Consider the following 17,190-nt stretch of genomic DNA (forward strand, 5'->3'; position numbering starts at 1 on the left):
CAGCACACAGAACTACCGAAGCTCACGGGGGGTGGGGGGGAGGGAGGGAGGCCTTGTCTGAATAGAAATGGTAACTGAATACAATCAGTTAGCATTGAAAGTGACCTGCTGTCTGCATGTCAATGATTACCCCATTCAGGAGGCCATGTTCTGGGTGTTGGCACAGCAGACCCTTTGCCCTGTACCATGGTGGGTGGGTGGGGGGCAGTTGATGTGCCACGCATCCACTTAGAACTCATGGGGTTTAGGATGACCCCAGGAACCCATTCATGCACCCTGGGGGTAAGATACTAACTTTTACTGGATCAATGAATAAGCACATCCAAGAAGCATCTCCCCAGAAAAGAGCCCTGCCCTGCAATAACTCAAGTTTGAAAGAAGCATCTACGCAGAAAATAGCCCTGCCCTGCAATAACCTAGTTTATAAAGAAGCATCTCCTTTGAAAACAGCCCTGTGTGGCAGAGCACCAGTTGTGTCTGCCATTTTAAGGGGTTTGAGAAGGTGGCAAGCACCCTGCAGATGGGAACAGACCCAATCAGGTCTTCACACGGTAGTTATGAAGCTGCCTTATTGATGGAGATGCTGGGGAGCCTGGGTATAAGGCTAGGCCCTGAGAACAGAGCTGACAGTTGCTGCAGAAGCCTGAGGAACAGCATCACCCAACCAGAGATCTGCTGCTCCCAGAACAGACTGAAGGTCAAGGGTAGGAACTATGTGGATGAAGAAGGTTCCTGGTCCTGGGGCATGACCTGAAACTACACCCTGCTGGGGTTGGATGGTGTGGTGGGGCTGTCTCCAAGAAATGCCACACCTGTGCCTCTCAAGTGAAAAGCTAGTATGGGGCACTGGAAAGCCTCAGGTCCCACTGGCCTGTGGGTGACCTCATGGAAAAGAAAGGCTAGGGGAGCACACACCGACAGAAAAGCACAGGTCCAAGGCCCGCTGACTAGGGCCTGAGGCGGAGTCCAGGTCAAAAAAAGCGGACCTGACACAGAGCCCAGGTCCACTGAGTGAGGCCTGAGGCCCAAGAAGCATTAGGCCCAGCAGCCCAGTGAAGGGCAGGGTAAAAGCCCCAGTGGAGGGGGCCGGGTACTGAGGCCCCAGTGAGGGGCAGGGTATTGAGGCCCCAGGAAGGGGGCTGGGTAGAGGCCCCAAAGAACAGGGCAGCCTCAGAGAGGGGGCAGGGTAGAAGCCCCAGTGAAGGGGGTATGTGACCCAGGTAGGGACACCTGAGGCCGAGTTTGGGCCACAGGCCGAGTGTGGCCCAGCTACAGGGCCAGGGGAATAATAGTGGATACGGATGCCACCTGTGAGACATAGGAAACAGTATAAAGGGAGGTTCAGAGACATGTATTTTGCCTTTGGCATCAGGGCAATTAATTGGGCAGCCTCCCACCTAGGAATAATTTTAGTTACAACAAAGGCATGGCAGGTGAGGCAGGTGGGTGGACTGCCCTAGGCAGGTGGATGAGCCAACTTTTGGAACGGCCCTGGGACAGCCCCTTGTTACACTCTGCCCTGCAAAAACCCAGGTTGGAAGGAAACATCTCTCCAGAAAACAGTGCTGCCTTGCAATAACTTAGCTTAGAAAGAATTATCTCCCCTGAAAACAGGCCTGTCCTGAAAGAACCCAGGTTTGAAAGAAGCATCTCCCTAGAAAATAGCGCTGTCCTGCAATATCCTTGTTTAGAAAGAAGCATCTTCCCTGAAAACAGCCCTCCCCTGCAATAACCAGGTGTGAAACAGGGGTGTGTGATGGACAGAGCTATGTCTCTATAGCTCCCATTAACATCTCAAGACCTAAGGCAGGCACCGAGGTGCCAGAACCATCAAGTCTGCTCCCAAACACTATCTATAATTGACCCCCATCCGATTTTGGAATAGGGCTTCATTAACACCAACACTTCATTTGTACTCCTGGCTGAGCATTGCAGCCTCTTGCAACCCACTCTCCCCACCTAATTTGCTCGTTCGCATTCTGCCCCCACCCTCCACTCTTCCAGAAATAATTCAGTCATTCATTGTGAAAAAAGTTGGGGTTCTGGCGGTCAAAGACACAGTGTACTATGAACCCCAACACAGCTGAGCACTTGATTAGGTGGCACAACGACGGTAGGGGAAGTTTTGCCTAAAGGAAGAGCTGCCAGCCACGGATGCTCAGTTGTGATTGGCAGTGGGACATTATTGATCTATCCATATGGACAATGGGGGTTGAATTGGGCCAGGCTATGCCTATCACTGTTGCTTTATTTGTAAACAGTACTTGATCAGATTGCCCTGACTGCCGGTTCTGAGACACAGTTGACACCTTCATGGTTATGCATAAGTGGAATTTTCAGAAAGTTTTGTTTAACATATGTCTATATAACAGCCCCCAAAGTTTGCCAGGAAACTTTTTGTGACTCTGCTGTCAGGATACCTCAGTACTGAAAACTTTTTGGGCACGAACAACTTCTTGATGTCTCAGAAAAACAAGTCCAGTATGCAGGTGACAGAGCAGGTGGCTGATAAATTTATCAATCATGGCCCAAAATGGACCCAGGAAGAACTTAAGGACTTGACTGACATTTGGTCAGAGAAAAAGATCATTGAGCAGCTTGAAAGTAGTTGGAATAAGCTGGTGTATACTGCAATAGCAAAAAAAATGATGGTACGAGGACAGAACTGGGACTGGACACATTGCTGGAGCAAAGGCCCTGAAATATACATATCATTGGACCAACAATGAGAACTTCTGTTCTAGGGCAGCATGCACAATTACTCCATTCTACGACCAGCTGTCCATCATTCTCTCAAAGGATGCGGGCTAGGCTTCCTGTCTCCGGTTGTTTGGTACTGGAGTTGTCCTGGACAGCACACCTAATGAAGAAGCCTGAAGTTGTCCTGGAGAGCACACCTAATGAAGGAACCTCAGAGTGTCCTGAGAAAAAAACCATAAGCATGTCTGTGGGTAACTGCTTGATGCTGCTGTATGACAGAGACGGCCAAGAGGAGGTGATGCTGATCATGAGCACAGTCTCCCCGACCACCACACCGGTGAGCACAAATGATGAGGAGAAGGACATCACTTTAGATGCAGTTAATGCATCAGAGGTTCTTCTAGAGACCCAAAGATCGGTTTCCGTTCCCAAGATGCAAGAGGACACGCAACCAGGGACTTGTAAGTTTCAGGGAATGGGCAATATATCCATTTGCGCCACTATTTTGTTGCCATTCAGTTGGATGTGCTGGGGGTTTGTGCATGTAGCGTAGTCCTTTTTAACATTTGGGGAAGAGACATTTCACCATACCATGAACACTTTGTTTTCCTATTCCTGTTATCAGCTACCATGCCCAATGCCAGCTGCAGACGTGCATCCAAACCTTGGACCCCAGCTCACATTGGAGTGGAGCACATGTGGGAATGCCACCACAGGAAGCAACGCTCCAGAGAGAGCATGATGGAGGCTTTGGTGAAGGCAGCACAAACCTGAGTGGCCACCATGGATGACTAGTGGAACAAAATCCAGGAAGTGCTTAGGGAGGATGAGCAGAATTGAAGCGTAGACAACACCCTAGAATTCACAAAACAGCTCCTAGACTGCACAAGCCAGTTTCTTGACCTGGCCATGCAGTGCCATGACCATCTGCAGGAGACACACACATTTATTAAGGACCATGTCCTTCAGTGTGTGAACAAGCCCCTATTCATAAATGGGCCCCCCCCCCAGAAAGCTAGTTCCACTTGGCATGCCTCTGTCCAGGAAGTAGCCAGAAGTATTACAGCTGAGCCTTTTCCCCCACCCACATCACAGTCAACTGAGGGGTGCAGTGAAGGAGTGAGAGAGAGTAAACAAAAGCCACGAGGTGCCTTACATGCTGGGCAGGGGAGGTCAGCAGAAGAAAAGCAGCTGGCAGCGACAGACAGGGAAAATGAAAGCAAGCAACACTTACAGCATGGATGGCCAGCAGGGCTGCAGCTGGAGAATGGAAGGGAAGATAAGCAATCATCACGCTTCCGGAGCAGCATCTCACTCCAGATTGGAGAAGGGAGGCTGCTCAGACGTATTTCTGGCCCCCGGAAAGGGGCAGAAGGGGGTCGATTCCCTGTGAGCCACAGAGAGAGGAGCAGCTGAGCGCCCTGGCAGGCAAGTGTTGCAAACCCTGCCAGAGAAACGCTGCAGGTGTGACCCAGAGAAGGAGACAGGCAGAGGTGTGCCCACACAAGGCTTCTGATAATCTCTGGAGTGGAGTGACAGCTGAGGATCTGGGAGAGAAGCCAGAAGAATTGCTGTTTTTCAGGTTAGAGCCTCACTGCATGTGAGAGATCCCATCGGGACTGTGATGCTCACAAGTAAGCCAGGGCAGGCCTGTGCTGAGCAGTGACTGGAATAACAGTTGGTTTTTTCTGTTGTGGTTTGGACAACAGAGCCTTACCCCAGGTGAAGGGGACCTGGACTGAGTATGACAAGGGGACTGAGAGCATTCAGGTTTTGCTTTCTTTTGGATATTTGAGTACAGGCCAAGGCCAGCCCTTGGAAGGGTGTGCACCTAACTAAAGCCGATGGTCACCCTGGTGGCTGAGGGCGGAACAGTAGACCAACAAGCAGCATTAAGATCTGGCTGCAGAGAACTATGAGTGCCATCTGGAGTGGCTAGGGTGGGGTAAAAGGGAGCACCACAGAAGAAAACAGGGATTGAGACCTGGTAGGATTACCTTGGGCATTGCCTCCTAGCAATATAATATGACCAAAGTCGTGGTAGGCAAGAAACATAAGACCAACTTCCTGACAGACCAGGTGATCCAAAGCCGAGGTCCACCCTGTCACCGCCTGTAGGGAAATGAGCTCAGGGCAGTGGCAGCAAGCCCTACAACACCTACAGTCATCACAGGTGCCACAATGCCTGCAGGACCAGGAGAGCACCACTGCAGTTCGGGAAGCAAGGGACGGGTCAGACCGGGGGTGGGGGATGCATGGGTGGGAAAGAAATCCAACCACAGTAAAAGCTTTGTTATCCAGCACCCACGGGGAATGGAGAGTGCCAGATAACAAAATATGCGGGATAACTGAGCAGCCCGAACAGGCGTCTTTGCCTTCTCAGGCCATTGTCTGTCCCACCACGTCTGGGGTGTCACTGCCCCTCCCACTGCATTGCCGCCCCTGCTGCCACATCGCTGCCCCTCCTGTGGGCCCTGAGGAATAAGGAAGGGAGGCCCATGCAGCCTGCCATGCCCCTGGACCATGGGGGTTTGGCAGTGCAGGCTGCTTTCCTCCAGGCCATGGGTGCTCCATGAAACCGGAAGTGCCACGGTGGGTACTTCCAGTTTCACTTTTCCCTTACAAGCCAACATGCCGGTTAACAGAGCATGCCAGCTTGTGAGGTGCCGGTTAACACAGCTTTTGCTGTAATTAACTCCATCACATGTTAGTCGTTGTAAATAAAAGGGGTATCCTACTGCACAGATTTACATAAGTTTAGGGCTGGAAGGGACCTTGTGAGATCATCAGGTCCACCCTCCCTGCTCTGGGCAGGAAAGACTGTTGGGGTCAAATAACCCCAGCAATGTGTGCGCCCAGTCTCCTTTTGAAGATCTCCAGGGTAGGTGCCTGCACCATCCCCACTTGGAATCTATTCCCGAGTCTGGTCACATGAACCGTGAAAAAGTTTTTCCTTATATCCAGTCTGAAACCTTATTCTATGTTTATGAACCATTACTCCCGGTTTTCCCCTTGGGCACTTTGGTTTCACCTAGCCCCTTATGTTGTCAGTGTGTGAGTAGATGATAATTACCCTCTTTGGAATGTGAAGTGGCTGGGTAATATCCCACATAGACAAGGAAACTGCCTGCCCTTAAAGGGTTAACAAGTGGCACCCTTTGGACAGAACAGTCATGAAATTAGACCTAGAGACTTCTATATTTTGATATTTAATTTCTATATTCAGCATGTGTGAACATGAGGTGTCCTGTACCTGGAGCTGGACTCTCCTCCACATACAGATGTTGGCTCTGGAGAGCCCTTTGTGAAACTTTGCAACATTTCACAGACAAGATGCTCAGCAATTATTGCAGTCCCCTGCCTGTCCTTGGATTGTGGCTTGGTCATGCATGGTGGTGTGCAGTGACACTGGTAAGTCAACTGGCCAGAAACAGCAGTCAGGAGGCTGCTAAAGGCCCCCGCTCCCCCCCCCCCCCGCTATGTCCACTATAAGCAGTGTCCTGCTGGGTTATGGCCACAGGCAACTGTGGCCTCCACCCCAAACACTCCCCAACTCCCCTGTCTGTCCATGCAGGACATCTGCTCTGATCAGCTGCTGCACAGTCCTCGGTATCTGGGGTCACGTTGTGTGAGGCTGCAGGACAACTGTAGCGAGGGTCCTGCCAGGCAGAAGCCACCCCCCTGGTGGGGGGGTCTCCGGGGAGGCAACATGGGGATAGCACCCCCCCACCACACCAATGGGCACAAAGCCGTGTGTCCCAGACCATGCACGATGAGCTCTTTGTGCAGTCTGAAGGTTGCCCTAGTCACTATGCCCTGCTGATGATGATCCTGCTGATGCCCTGTGCACACCTGTGTTCGTGGTTCAGGACAGTTAGCTACAATGGCATGGGGGACAAGCCTGGTCTGTCATGCAACCTCCGCCAATGGCTGGATGGATACCTCTCTCAGCACTACACGGTCCTGACCCCCGATAGTGAAGACAACATTGCCACAGGAATCAACACCTTCCTTCGCATGTAAATGGCGCGCTCGCTCCCACCAAGTTCTGGGGAAGGGCAAGGGGATGACAAATAAAATTGGTGTGTACCTTATTATCCCTGTGTGTGTGCTGTGCCTTGGTGTTCTGAAGCGATGGGAACAAGGGGCCAGAGCGGTGCTGTTGTGCCACCCTACCTGCCCTATAGTAAAGGTCAGTGTGCACATTCACGCACGTTGGGGAAAGAAATGACCCATTATTCATAAAACAGGCAGCTGTGCTTAACTGTACTGCAGGATCACAGAACACCATTTCTCAGATTTTCTGTAAGTCCCACAAGGGAATCAGTGGTGTTCAGGAGTAGGGGTGTAGAAATTCAGACATAGCCTAAGAGTTATCTTTTAGGGGAGGTAACAGGGTAGCACCAGTTCCTCAAGGTCACTGCTTTCACAAAAACTCTTGGGAGCACTGCTCTGCTAACATATTTTCTGCAATGCAACAGTAGCCCTTTTCACTGGCACCAGCCACCAATGGGGGGGCGGGGTTCAAGAGAGTCAGTCTGAGGATAAGAACCTTTACCCGAGGCCCTATGACCCGCTGACCCAGACACTGGTGCTAGGGACCCCTGCCCAACCTTTTCTCCCCCCCCCACCCCACGACCGACCATGATCATGCCTGCCCCATCCCTGGCATTAGCACAGACAGCAGCCTCGAGTCTGGCCTTTGTATGACCCCAGTCAAAGTACAGGAGGAAAGCAGTGGCTAACAGGAGACAAAGTAGTTCTCCGATGAGTGCAGGCATGGAATTGGAGAACCGCATGATAATTTAAAGGGCAAATGAAAACACTCAAAGCTGAGAAGTGGTTATTAATTCCATACCACTGTCAGAGTAACGGACAAGCTCAAGGGGTGGCAGGAGCCAGTGTTCCCTTACTAATCTTGATGTGCCTGGAGTTGGCAGAGCCAGCTAATATGGAACTTGCATGCATGCTGGATGCTATCATCCATGGCAGTCCCCTATCGCGCGTGGTGGACAATGTGGTAACCCACTTTAGTGTCAGCTGATATGGTTGATGAATAGTGGGTTAGGAATCATGTAGATTCATAGAAAGTAAGGGCTGGAAGGGACGTGGAAAGATCATCCAGTTCAAAGCACCCTACTCAGGGCAGGAACACTGCTGAGATCAAGAGATCCTAGGAAGGCATCTGTCCAGTGTCCAAAGACTTCCAAGGTCGGGGACCACACCTTGGGTAGTCTATTCAATATTCTGGTCACCAGTAAACAAGTTCTTCCTTTCGTCCATATAGCTAACATTTTCATTCATTCATTCTCATCATGACTCACTGCCTCACCGGGTATGAAAACTGTGAGCAGGGACCAGTGCCTTGACACATGGGTGACTTGTAGCTAGCCCTCTGTTGTCCCGTGGCCCAAAAGGAACCCTGTGGACATACCCATCAGTGCATGGCTCATTTTTTACCTAGACAGATTTTAGGCACCCTTTTTGGAAAAAAAGTATGGACAAATGAAACAAAGTTGTCAGGATGGTGCCAGTATGTCTGCTGTACAAACCTGTTGAACCAAAATGAGGGTTGGGGGGATGAACTTTTCCTGACCTACGAAATGAGAACCCTATAAATTGAGGGCACAGGGGCCCGAGTATGGGTACCCCTTATTGATCCGAGATGGCTGAGGAGAGAAGACAGCAGACCAGGGGAAGAAAAGAGCCTACCAGGGTGCATAAGACTAGGACAACTTGGTCCTATGAAGAAACTAAGAGCCTGGTGCATGTGCTGGGGAACCCTGAGGTCTTAAGCCAGTTCAGTGTCAGCAACAGCCTGACCATGAACTTGCACATCTACCTGGATGTCTCCAAGAGACTTGCCCAGAGGGGGGCACAACAAGATGGAAGTCCAGAACAGAATGTGAGAGCTGCTTCCAACGTGGCGTAGCAAGACCTCATCAGAATGGTAGCCCCTGCTTAATGTGCTACATTATCAGTACCTCCAACCATTAATAGAGGTACTCCAATGCCAAGCAAAGAGAAGAGATATCCAAGCTGTCCCCTGCTCCTGCCAGTTCACTGACCACAGGTCTGACTGCAAGTCCTGCTGCTTCATGGAAGGAAGACAGAGGCAGGTCAACAGAACCAGTCCTTGCTGAGTCTGCTGAAGAGGAGAGACTGGGGACATCTTCTACAACTGATAAGTTGAGCCATGGGGAACTGACATCTAACATCTGAACTGATACCTGAGATTAGGCTGGGCTGTGATGTGAGGGGTGCAGGTTGGGGGATCACAGGTAACTGCCATGAGATATGTGTGTGGGAGAGTGTTAATTTAACTGACAACTAACTGACACGTGGGGGAGGATTGGATTGTCATGCAGGAAGGTGAAGGGCAATGCAAAACACACAGGCTCTGTAGATGACAAGTTTGCAGCCATTTAGGGCCTGCAGTCCAACAACGTGGACAGGCAGGCAGGCAAGCCCTTCTTAGTGGGTTTTCTAGAATGCTTCTTATCCACTTGTCTGATTCTCAGAGCACACAATTATCCCCACATTCAGTCCTTCCTTGGCTTTCAGCTCTGGTAGGTATGCTGCCGTTGCTGCTATCAATGCCGCCAAAAAAACACAGACTACACAGGGAGCCTGATGATGCCTGGTCAGATAGGATTGTCAGTACCATCAGTACCTGCACAGTATGGTTGCAGGAAATAGCAAAACAGGCATGCTGAGTCTGTGGCCAAGTGTTGGCTGGGCAACATGGCAGGAGGCATTCACAAGAAAGGGAGAAAGAAGGGCAGTCCAGCTTAGAAATGTAGAAAAACAGTGTTGCTTATGTGCAGTGATAGTAGCTAAGTATTGCTAATTAGTGGTCATGGCCTGTTTGTTGATTTAAACATACATAAACAATGCCTATGGTTACTGCATGTGTGTAAAAAAGGTATTGTAATGAAACTCACTGCATATTGCCTGAGGTTTAAAAATTAAATTAGTACTGCTTCTCACTAATGTTTACCTTGAAAATTCTGTAAAGTTGGTTGGTTATTTCTTTAAGTTATGCTTACTAAATCAGTAAAGGTTAATTATGTAAAAAAACTGTTTTGCCTTCTTTTTTTTCACTGAGGGTGGCCATCAGATCATCAGGCCAGAGTCCCAGGCTTTGATCCTGTTTTTGTCGTCACCACTGCCAAATGAACAGTTGTCTGCAACATTAGGGAGGATTGCCTAACTTGTAAAACTGGAAAAACCAGTAAATCCCCAAGAAGCAACTGCATGACACTGGGGGTTGGGAGTGGGGGCACTGCCAGGGGTGCCCTGGTTATGAGGCGGGCAGGATGGCTCAGGGTCCTGAGTCCTAGAGTGAGGAACAACAGATTGGGCTGGACTAGGGCACCTCATTTTTTTAAATGGAAATATGGTAACCCTAATGAACGTACCTGCTACCATTGACTGGGTCCGACTGTGAGGTGAGACTGTGCAATCATGACTAAGGCAAGCAGCAGCACAAGGCAGTGTGGCAGCTATAGGCTACCTGCACACAGTGCTATGAGAACACAGGTGCCATTTGCTCTGTCTGACTGAAGGGCAAATGAAAGCAGTCTGTAGCATCCCCTTTAGGCAGCCAAGTAGTTCTTCATTCCTGGATTGAACCAGGGGCAGATTATGTGGTAACTATGCCATTCTCATTAAGGGCTGCCGGCTGCCGTGGGTCTGACTGTGGGGTAACCTTGAGCAATCATAAATGGTACAGCAGCCAGCACAAGAAAAAAAAGGGGCATTCATTTAGGAGCAGTCTCTTTCTTCTGTAATGCTAGCCAAGATGATACAGACCGGTCCACTAACACTCTCTGAGTTTGACCCCTCAGCCAGTTCCCAACCCACCCGACCGTGAACTCTGCCAACTCACAATTTCCCAGTTTTTTTTTATAAGAGTGTGTGGCAGAGCACTTTTGGTTCCTGCCACTTTAACGGCTTGGAGTGGCAGCCGGCAGGTGCAGGCCAGTCCTGATGAGACAGTCACATGACTGCAAGAGGGCCATGTGATTGGGAGAATGGGTTGAGCAGTCTCCATTTTAGCTCTGCCCCTCAGGGCTGAGCCAGCAGTCTGCTGCTGGCAGCCAGAAAGACACCAACCAGCTGAGCAGCTGCTCAGGAACACCTTGGAGGTAAGAACAGGAGCTATGGTGATAGCAGGAGGCTCCTGCTCCTGGGGAAGGGTGGCCTGGTGGAACTGCTCATGTCTGGCAATTCCCCAGAAATGCCAGACCAGTTGCCTCCCCAGTAAAGGCTGGTAAGGGTGCCTTATAACCCCAGCTCCCACTACCCAGTGGGTAATTTCAGACCAGAGAGTTAGCAGTGAGTCCAGGCACATCTGCAGATACCTGAACCCGTTGCAAGTGGCCTTGAGAGGGGCAGTATGAAAAAGGCCCTGTGACAGGGAATGGAGTGCAAGAGTGGAGTGCTAGAGGCCCAGCAAGGGGCAGAATTTAGCCCAGTCCTGGGCTGGAGTTGTTATCAATTTGCCGTGCCATCTGTGAAGCATGAGACATAGTGTAGGGGCAGTATGGAGCCATGTACAATCCCCTAGGCATCGGGGCATTAAATGAACAGCCTCCCACACTCAACTTCTATTGTATTACACCAAGTCACGGCAGATGAGACAAGTCAGACTGCCCTAGACAGGTGGGAGGGCCATCAATAAGATCCGGTCCTGAGATGGCCCACTGTCACAGAGCATCATGGGAAACCATATTGAAGGTCTTTTTAAAATCTAAGTATATGACATCAACCACATCTCCCACATCTAAGCAGTTTGATACTTGACCATAGAAGGAGATGAGGTTGGTCAGACACGACCAGTCCTCAACAAAACCATGTTGGCTGTCAGCATCATGCCTTCTGCCAGTCTCTCACAAACGGCCTTCTTGATAATTTTTTCCAAACTGTTATCCAGTATCAAGGTCAAACTGAATGGCCTGTAGTATTCCGGATCCTGCCTCCTTCCTTCTTAAAAATTTGCACCACATTGGCCCTTTTCCAGTCTTCCGGGACCCCTCCCAAGCACCACAAGTCTTCAAATACCTTCACCAATGGTCCCGCAAAGACTCCAGCCAATTCCCTCAGCACTCTCAGGTGTAGTCCATCTGGTCCTGCTGATATGAAGACATTCAGGTGCTCTAAGTGCTCCCTCACCGGTTCAACACTGACCATTGGTTGGCAATTGCCCCCCAACCCCGCATCCATCCATTACCCGACCAGGCAGGTGACCACCATTTGTATGCAGGAACACCAATGCAAAGTATTCACATCTCTCTATCACATTTTTCTGTGATTAAAATGAATCTCAGGAAATTGTGGATTTTGGATTCCCTTTTTTAATCTGAAAACTGGGGGTATTTTTTTGTTAAAGAAAACAAGGATCCCTGGTAGCCAAAATTTGGAATGGGCTTCAAGGGAGGTGGTGCTCTCCCCTACCATGGGGGTCTTTAAGAGAAGGCTGGATAGGCATCTGGCTGGGGTCATCTGACCCCATCACTCTTTCCTGCCCAGGCAGTTGGTCACACTCAATGATCTGTTGAAGTCTCTCCTGACTCCAACATCTATGAATCTATGATCCCTGCTGATCACATGGTATAACAGCCACTGAGGCTGCCCACAAGCTCATAATAATGAGGAAGAAAAACAACCTTTTCTATGAATGGACAGTTAATGTATAACTAATCAAGCAAAACAATTAAGTCATCAGAAAACTCTACAAATGTTGATAGTGGAGCATCCTCAAGAAGTACATACCCATCTCCAAAAAGTACAAGGGCTGTTTTTTTCTTGTCCCAAAGTATTGTGATTCAGTGGCAATCATATATAGAAAGGCAATCTAACACAATTTCAACTGAAGGTTGTGATACCTTATAAAAAAACCCTGAAAATGTAAATAAAGGAAAATATATATTTTAAAGATAGTTAGTGTCAATCAGCATCATTCTACTGACTTAAATGAAATCTGCTGATTGTAACCAAGAGATGATCTGGTCCCTAGAGTACCTGATTTAAATTCTGTAGCAAAAAATTCTCAAAAGGGTTTTAAAAACAATGATCTCAGTGGCCTTTTTTCCCTTATATTAAGAACATAAACTGAATTGCATAAATTATCCAGATGCAAAGAGCCATCTATTTTGAAATCTATTCTGGATCTTAACCTTTGTCAAGTTAGCAAATAAATGGCATAATAAAATAATTTCCTCACTTCAAAATTAATTTTATATATTAATTTTATCATGTTCAGTCATACTTAGAGAAATAGCTTCTGAAAATATTTGGGGATATCTTCAATGTATGGTCAATTCAAGTGTACACCAAAACATATAGTCTTTCCTTGGTCCTTCAATTTATATTTTGAACAATAAGGAAATCAATTTTAAACCAAAATAAGACACATGCCTTGTAACAGTAATTTTGAACAAATCCTAAACGCAACATTAAAGTAGAGCAAGTTGTTCAGCTAACTTCAATTAATTTTCCCTGCTAATGAATTCTTGCTATGTTGATTTGTCATAGTTTGGTCTAGATTGTCCCCTCTATTCAAGAAATCCTATTACTCACTGTTATTTTCCACTGGTGTAATAAAACAATATCTCTGATAAATATGGTTAATAAGAACAAAAATATGTTTTTGGTTGCTTTGCATGGGGTGAGTTTTCAGCTCAATGTCCTTTGAAGCTGCACCCTGACATTTTGAGAGGTTACCCACAAGCTGTTAAATGGGTGAGAAATTGCTGCATCTTTATATTAGCCAGTAATTATTTTTCTAATCTATTTTCTAGGACATTCTCCCAAGGAGCTTCACAACAAAGCCTTGTGAGCTTCACAACAGAGACTTTTTAACTTGACTGTTATAGTGAGGTAGAAGTTGTTATGATGACAAAAACAGCTGCACTGCATCCTTTAGAAATTTCATAAAGCTTGAGAACTAGAAGAGAAATGGGCATTCCAAGACTCCATGGAATGGCTCCCCTGTTCTTCTGCAGCCACTGTAAGAGGGATGAATTTCTTTCCCTCAGCCCCACACAAGCAGAGAATTGTGAAAGGGAGGATTCACCTTTTTGGAAGTATTTAATCCAACATGAGAAGTAAATTTCATGAAGTGTAAGAGAGTTTCTGCTTAGCTCAAAATATTTTGATCATAGGAATAAGGAGAAAGTGCACAAAAAGAAACTATATTTAGTATGGCAGACAAGGTTTTTTGGGTAAATGTGATATATTTTATTAGATCAACAAATTAGCCCCCACTTCTTGCCACTGACTGGCTGTGAGGGGTGCCTGTCATGTGGCCCTGTCCCTTTCCACCAATTGGTGGGGTGGGGTGAGGCAGAATGACAGACAGCCCCCACAGCCAATCAGTGGTGAGGGGCAGGGCCATATGACAGGCAGCCCTCACCACTAATCAGCAGTGAGGGGTGGGGCCTCCAGAGCCCCTCAGCCAGAGGCATGGGGGTGCCCACTGATCTCCTCCCACAAAACAGCTGCCATGCCCTGCGTTCTGCCTGCAAAACTGGCAGGCAGCTGCCTTGAATTTGGTAGGTCCCTATGTATAGCTAATCATTTATGATAAGATCAAATTTTCAGGTATATTTTGTCAACTGTAACAGATGGCTTGGATCCTCTTTTAACTTATGAGAATGAACATAATTAACACTAACAGAAATTATTCACATGCATGGAGAGAATACACCTACATACGACCACACAGATCAGCTTACCCTGGCTGAGTGTCATTTGTTACACAGTGATAGGTAAAAGTTCCAAACATCTGGACTCCTAGAATTCCATATAGTAGCAGAAAGAACAGAAGGAAAATTGAAACACTCCAAATCTGCTCTCCAGAACGCCTGATAAAAAGATAAATAGTACACTAAATGCACATGCAATGAAAGACTATGTCTAGAAAAAGATATACACCAATTGCAGTAACACACACAAAATAATTTAAAAAATAGTAGTCCTGCACGAGTGGCAATGTTAAAACAAAGTATTTCATTATATATTAGACAGAAATGGAAGCCAAGATTTTTCAGAAATGGGTATCTGAAACTCAGCTTAAATCAATATTGAACCTACACAATTGCTTGATTTTTTTTCAGAAGTATAGAGCATCAAACAGATTACAGTTGCTCCAACACAGAAAATAAAATTGTAGCTTTATTACCATCAATCAGTTATTGTCTGAATCATAAACATTTTAACATAGTACTTTCTTCCTCCTCTCTGAGGTTCGTATTTGCATATTTAGATTGTTAGGGCCAGCTCCTCAGCTGATATAAATCAGCTATTCCACTGAAGTCAGTAAGCTCTCATTAATTATCGCCATCTGAAGAGGTGACCCCAGTAACTAAGACAAACAGGTTATGCAGGAGAAATTAGAAAAAAATAAGACTTAATGAAAAATGTAAAAACCCTACACTTTTCTAATAGGGTTTCTATTATGGGATATATGCAGAATACATGATGATATAGTAAAGTTAATCCCAAATGTAAGACAATAAATTTATTCCACATCAACCCATCATGCATAACTATGTTTTAAAATAATGTCATAATTTTACAAGTCAATAATGCAGGACTTTCTGGGATTAGAAAAGAAGTTCTATGCATCTCATTTAAAAACTGGAAATCGCCCTCTCTCTCTGTATATGGCTCCTATTTAAGGGCATTATTCATCACAAAATATCAGGTATCAAAGCCCATTATTGAATAGGATTAAATATTACCTTCATACATCATTGGCTTTTTTTAGGAGGCAATATTTCTGTGCCATATTGAATACTTTTCTTATAAACTGGTGGTTGTCTTAAGATGGTGAGAGGTTTGAAATGTGTGCTGTTCTGAAGGAGGCAGGTTTGTTAGAATACCCATGAAATGACAGAGGGAAATGGGAAGTCTATTATACAGCTGTATACTTTTGCTGACAATCACTATTTCTTGTTGTGTGTAAAATTTGCATATGGATGCATACACAAATGTTCATGTAGTGGGTGTTTGCATTTATTTTTGAAAAAGTATAAGCAGAAAGAGTGTCCATTCTGTATTTTTGATACACCTTTTAAAAAATATGAAAGTTACAACACCTAGTGAAAAAATTCTAGTAAAAACTATCAGCAAAACTACTTTAAAACGTTCACATAAACCTCTGCTGGTTTAGACCATTTTATCAGGTAAATCAGTATTTAAAAGAAATCAGTATTTTTACATTTGTTGTTCAGTTCTAAAACTCACCATCAGATTCACATTCAGTTGCTCCCCTCCCAGCTACCTATATAATTATGATTAACTGAGTTTGAAATGCACTGTATTTTTACTAATAACTTTTTCACTTACTTCAAGATATTTGTTATCCTTGTTCGTGGCAGCTCAAAGCGAAAATATATCCGGAATGCTCGAATCATAATAAGAGGCCGTGGAATTCGCAACATGCCCCAGGGCGACATCTGATCAACTATCTCAGCAATTTCAAACACCTATAGACAAAAGAATGAGAGGTTTGTTTTCCAGCTGCTCTTGGAGTGTCCATCTCACTTTCTGCCCTAGTATTTGCATTTGAGAATACACATTGCAAAACTATTTCTAGTGCAGTGGTTTTTAAACTTTTTAGACTCAAGGCACCCCTTGTTAAATGCAAGTCACCCTTCAGAAAATGCAAGCTTAGTTTTCAATCACTTTTTGACTACAGGAAAATTATAGAGCAATTCTTCCATGCAAAGGGCTCAAAAAGAACACAATAGGTCAGAATGTTTTTAACATTACGGACTCTTATTTGAAATCTTTGGGCATATCAAAATGAGCCCGCACGTGCCTCTTGCCGCATCTCAAACTGCTTTGAGATGCGGCAAGAGGCATGCTGGCAACAAAAAAACCTTCCCTGCACTACATATTTGCAGCATAGGCTCAAAATATGATATCTGGATATTCAGGTATTAAAAAAAAAAAAATCCCCAGAAAAAAGCGGGGCACGGCATAATCCAGGACCATGCCCTGAGGCAACCAGAAGCTCAGGTAGTCCAAAGAGACGTCCTGGTAGTTGGCCAGAGCATCTCCATGCCTTCCCCTTGCTTCGATGCCCCCCGCACAGCCCCAGGCCCCCCACATGGCCCACAGCTCACCAGCAGCAGCAGTGGCCATCAGGATGCTCAGGGCCTCATGGCACAGCCTTCCCACATGGCACGGAGAAGGAGGGGGTAGTATGGCTCGGCCCCAGCTGCCTGGCACCTGGCACTGCCTGTGCTACATTGCACGGGCCCTGCCAGGCTTGGCACCGCACCGTGCACCTGCAGGCAGCCCCAGGCAGCTTGAGATGTCACCCTGGGCCCCGCACTGCTTGCAGTGACTGCCTGTCACACCGGGCCAGGTCCTGCATGGATGGAAGTGGCCTGCCCCAATGGCGCACAGGGCCTGTGTATGCAGGTGCCCTGAGTGCCCCAATGACTGCTGCTGCTAACGGTGAGCTGTGGGCTG

The 17,190-nt window shown here is 46.9% G+C and overlaps 1 protein-coding gene and 1 long non-coding RNA gene across 4 annotated transcripts in view; both read right to left on the minus strand.

Annotated features, from left to right (window-relative positions):
* The window catches only part of LOC109302646, a 21,959-nt gene extending 11,524 nt beyond the window's left edge, over positions 1-10,435 (minus strand). Inside the window, exons 1-2 of the long non-coding RNA XR_002098878.1 lie at positions 8,413-10,435; positions 3,016-3,018 (exon numbers count right to left, since the gene is read on the minus strand). This is a non-coding gene — a long non-coding RNA (uncharacterized LOC109302646). The remainder of the gene's footprint in view (positions 1-3,015; positions 3,019-8,412) is intronic.
* Positions 1-17,190, minus strand: part of NALCN (sodium leak channel, non-selective) — a 564,495-nt gene that overhangs the window by 490,256 nt on the left and 57,049 nt on the right. For all 3 annotated transcript variants that reach the window (XM_019524286.1, XM_019524284.1, XM_019524285.1), the window contains 2 exons: positions 16,057-16,196; positions 14,442-14,570 (listed from right to left, as the gene is read on the minus strand). In XM_019524286.1, coding sequence (XP_019379831.1) covers positions 14,442-14,570; positions 16,057-16,196 — 269 coding nt within the window. The remainder of the gene's footprint in view (positions 1-14,441; positions 14,571-16,056; positions 16,197-17,190) is intronic.

Source organism: Gavialis gangeticus, unplaced genomic scaffold (genome assembly GCF_001723915.1).
Source record: "Gavialis gangeticus isolate Ggan-Ray unplaced genomic scaffold, GavGan_comp1, whole genome shotgun sequence".
In the NCBI taxonomy this organism is placed as follows: Eukaryota; Metazoa; Chordata; order Crocodylia; family Gavialidae; genus Gavialis; species Gavialis gangeticus.